The sequence below is a fragment of the Trifolium pratense genome, linkage group LG7, assembly GCF_020283565.1.
Source record: "Trifolium pratense cultivar HEN17-A07 linkage group LG7, ARS_RC_1.1, whole genome shotgun sequence".
NCBI lineage: Eukaryota > Viridiplantae > Streptophyta > Magnoliopsida > Fabales > Fabaceae > Trifolium > Trifolium pratense.
In genome coordinates, this window is record NC_060065.1 from 52,036,074 (window position 1) to 52,039,487 (window position 3,414).

General features: G+C 33.6%; 1 protein-coding gene across 1 annotated transcript; it reads right to left on the minus strand.

Moving 5' to 3' along the window:
- Positions 1-274: 274 nt before the first annotated feature.
- LOC123896610 (FRIGIDA-like protein 5) lies at positions 275-2,990 on the minus strand. The gene is made up of 4 exons (XM_045946981.1): positions 1,971-2,990; positions 1,856-1,868; positions 1,126-1,602; positions 275-357 (listed from the first exon to the last, which is right to left on the minus strand). The coding sequence occupies exons 1-4, from the start codon at positions 2,988-2,990 to the stop codon at positions 275-277; spliced, it is 1,593 nt and encodes a 530-aa protein (XP_045802937.1).
- Between the last annotated feature and the right edge of the window lie 424 nt (positions 2,991-3,414).

The following is a 3,414-nucleotide window of genomic DNA, read 5'->3' on the forward strand; positions in this document are numbered from 1 at the left end:
CTATGGAAAGCAATTTCTGTCTTAGTGATTCATAAGGTAAGGTACTGGACAAATTAATTACCAACAGTTTTTAATTTTTTATGGTCATCTGAATCTGTTTTACTTCATTTGCAGGAGAGTATTAGAGAAAGCACAACACACACTGCATCTCACTATATATATATATATATATATATATATATATATATATATATATATATATATATCCTTCTGTAACTAACTAATTTAACTGTCTCAGTTAGTTAGAGTAGCTTCAACAATAGTAGTGCTAGCACTAAAACTTGTTGATTCTTCTCAGCCAAGTAACATGCACAGTCGAATCAAATTGCTTCCTCTTGACAAGATTCTCCATAAAATCTGCGAGGTACAAGAAAATTTCACTTTAGTAGCGGGTTATAGTCGAAAAACTAAGCAGATTGGACTAAATAATTCAAAACTCATTAAACCATTTGGAAAATGGAAGAGATACATTTCAAGTCTATTTCATTTTCCAAGTATTAACACTACGATGTAAACTTGAGATACATCAGCTAATAGCTATAATTTCCATTTTGGTTCCACTTGTCTTTAATTCAATTTCAATGTACCACTTAAACATCAATAATCCATAAATCCATAATCCAACTCTATAAGGACAATGCAGGAGCAATGAAACATACATACTCCTATTTAATAGTTCCAAGTTCATACAAAAAACCAGACACCAAAGTAATAAGAAAATGGATGTGAAACACTTGCAAATCATATCTGAAACATGGTTACAAGATTCCACATTCTCAAAATAGGATACAAAATTCAAACCTACCAAAGAACATTTGTACAATCATACAAATATGTTTTGTATATATATTTTTCTCAAGCGTCGAGCTCTTTGCGATATGGATTTAAGAGAAGATCCATACCAATCCTCAGTTTCTATTAAATTCCACAAGTTCACAGTTTTGCACTGTTTTCCTTCCAACAAGAATATAAAAATCCAAAACCACACACAATACATGATGAGATCAAGATATTCAATATGGATTTGATAAACATATGATATGATTTAACATACCAAAACATAGAGATAAAATAAGAGTGACCGGTGAGTCGGTGACTAGCCAAAGCATTTCTAAATTGACATACCAGAAACTTTCTTTGCAAAACCAAGGGACCCAAACAGCTGCACAGCTATCTTGTGCTGAGCAACAAATGCAAAAAGCTCCAAGACTTCATCTTCATCGAAATAACTAACCAATCCATAAATCGACAAAAGCAGTAGAAAACCGAGAACCACCAAAGAATTTTCAGTATTTTCTTTCATGTTAGCTTTCAAATCTAGTGCTAGCTTCAATGCATCTTCTCTTACACAAGGTTTAATATTTGGTGAGATTCTCATCAGTTGTTCTAGCAGATAGATGTGTCTATCGTCAATAATCACAGCATTGTCTCCCATCTTACACCGTGGAATAAAGGGGTTCTGTATTACATCCAAAACCACTTTAGCTGGATCTGATGATTCTCGCAGATTAGCTAGAATTTCAGTTTTGTCTCTTGGGAGCAACTGAAAACTTGTTCCATCATCAATGGTAGGACTTAATTCATTATCCATGTAAGATGTAACTGCATATTTAGATAGCAGATATTTAAGCTCCCACGTAGCATATGTAACTACGTTTTAACTCAAGAAGTTTACACATTTGCAATATACTTGAGAAACTATATACATTACTATATGAATCTATCATTAGCATAGCAGTACCATAATTTTATAATTAAACTTTAGCTATGGATAAAAACTCAAGAGTTTTTTGCATTTAATAAATAGTTGAAATGAAATTCTTTCAATAAACAAGATGAATAAGAAACCATTTACCGAATTCTTCTTCCTCATCATGAGAGTTTATTAACGGTTCATATTGTTTCTCTGTCGACTCAGGCTCGTTCAGCTGTACAACAAATGTATCCAGCTTTGACTCAGGATCCTTAACCTGTCCTTCAAACTGCTTCTCTTTTAACTTTAGCTCATTCACCTTTACTTTGAATTTATTCTCTTTTGACTCAAGTTCTTTCCATCGTCCTTCAAATTGCTTCTCTTTTAATTTGAAGTCCTCAACTTGGTTTTCAAATTGCTTCTTTTGTGATATTAGCTCCTCCTCTTTCAATTCAAACTCCTTCACTTGACCTTTAAATTCCTCATTGTTCGACAGTAACTCTTTCATTTGTTCTTTGAATTGTTTTTCTTTTGATTCAAGCTCCTTCAGTCGACTCTCAAAATGCTTCTTTTCCGATTCCAACTCTTTCACTCGACCTTCAAACTTACTCTCCTTCGACTGATGCTCCTTGAATTTGCCTTGATATTGCTCCTCTTTTGCCTTAAGCTCTTTCAGTTGGCTTTCGAAATGATTCTGTTTTGATACCAAACCATTCACCAACTGCGTCACTTGTCTTTCAAAATGCTTATGTTTCGAAATATTATCCAAGACTTGACGAAGTTCCATCTCTTTCGTATTGAGCTCTTGCTTACGCTCTCCAATCAAGTCTTCCATCAAACGAACCTGCCCTTCCTTTGCTACAAAATCCTTGAAACATTCCTCAACTTTCCCCTGCATTTTCTTGCGAGCTTCGTTAATTCTTTCAACACAACTAATTTCCTTTTTCTTATTTTCAAGCTCTTTGGAACACTCCTCAATATCCCTCTTTATGGACTTCAATCTCTTCTCTTCTATTTCACTCATTCTTCTGCATTCCTCAAATGAGTTTTCTACCAATGCAAGTTCTTCCTTGAGTATGGAAAATGATTTATCAGTCCACATGACCGGCATTTTAATTCTCGCGAAAATAGGAACATCATCATCATCGTCATAATCATCATCATCATCATTTAGTGTTGGGGATACCTTTGATTTCTTCATCGAACCGCGCAAGGAATTGTTGTTATCGAATAGCCTCTTAACCGGCAGTGTAGTAGTAACACAAAAATTTGGCTTATCAGAGTCCTTAACATCCATCATTCAAAATGAACTATGGAAACTGAAAAGGTTCACAAATTACCAACACCAAATAAATAAATAAACAAGGTTCAATTGAAAAATTTCTAGGTCAAAATGAATTATGAAGTAATACATTACAATTTCAGAAGCAAAAATCAAACAATAGAAATGTAAATAAACAGATTTATTAGGTCTAATATTGCATGCTAAAGAGAAATATATAAAAATAAGAAAGAAGTGATATACGCTTACAGTAAATGGAAGATGATGGTGAAAAGTTTCTATAATTTGAATTGCAAATTGGAGAGTGAAGAGTGAGAATGAAGACCAAAAATGAAGAAACGCGTGAAGAGTTTGTTATATACACCAAAATGACAAATAACTTGTTTTATGAATGAAAGTAGTTCAGTGACTATCTGCCGTTCAGCATGAGTACAAACTG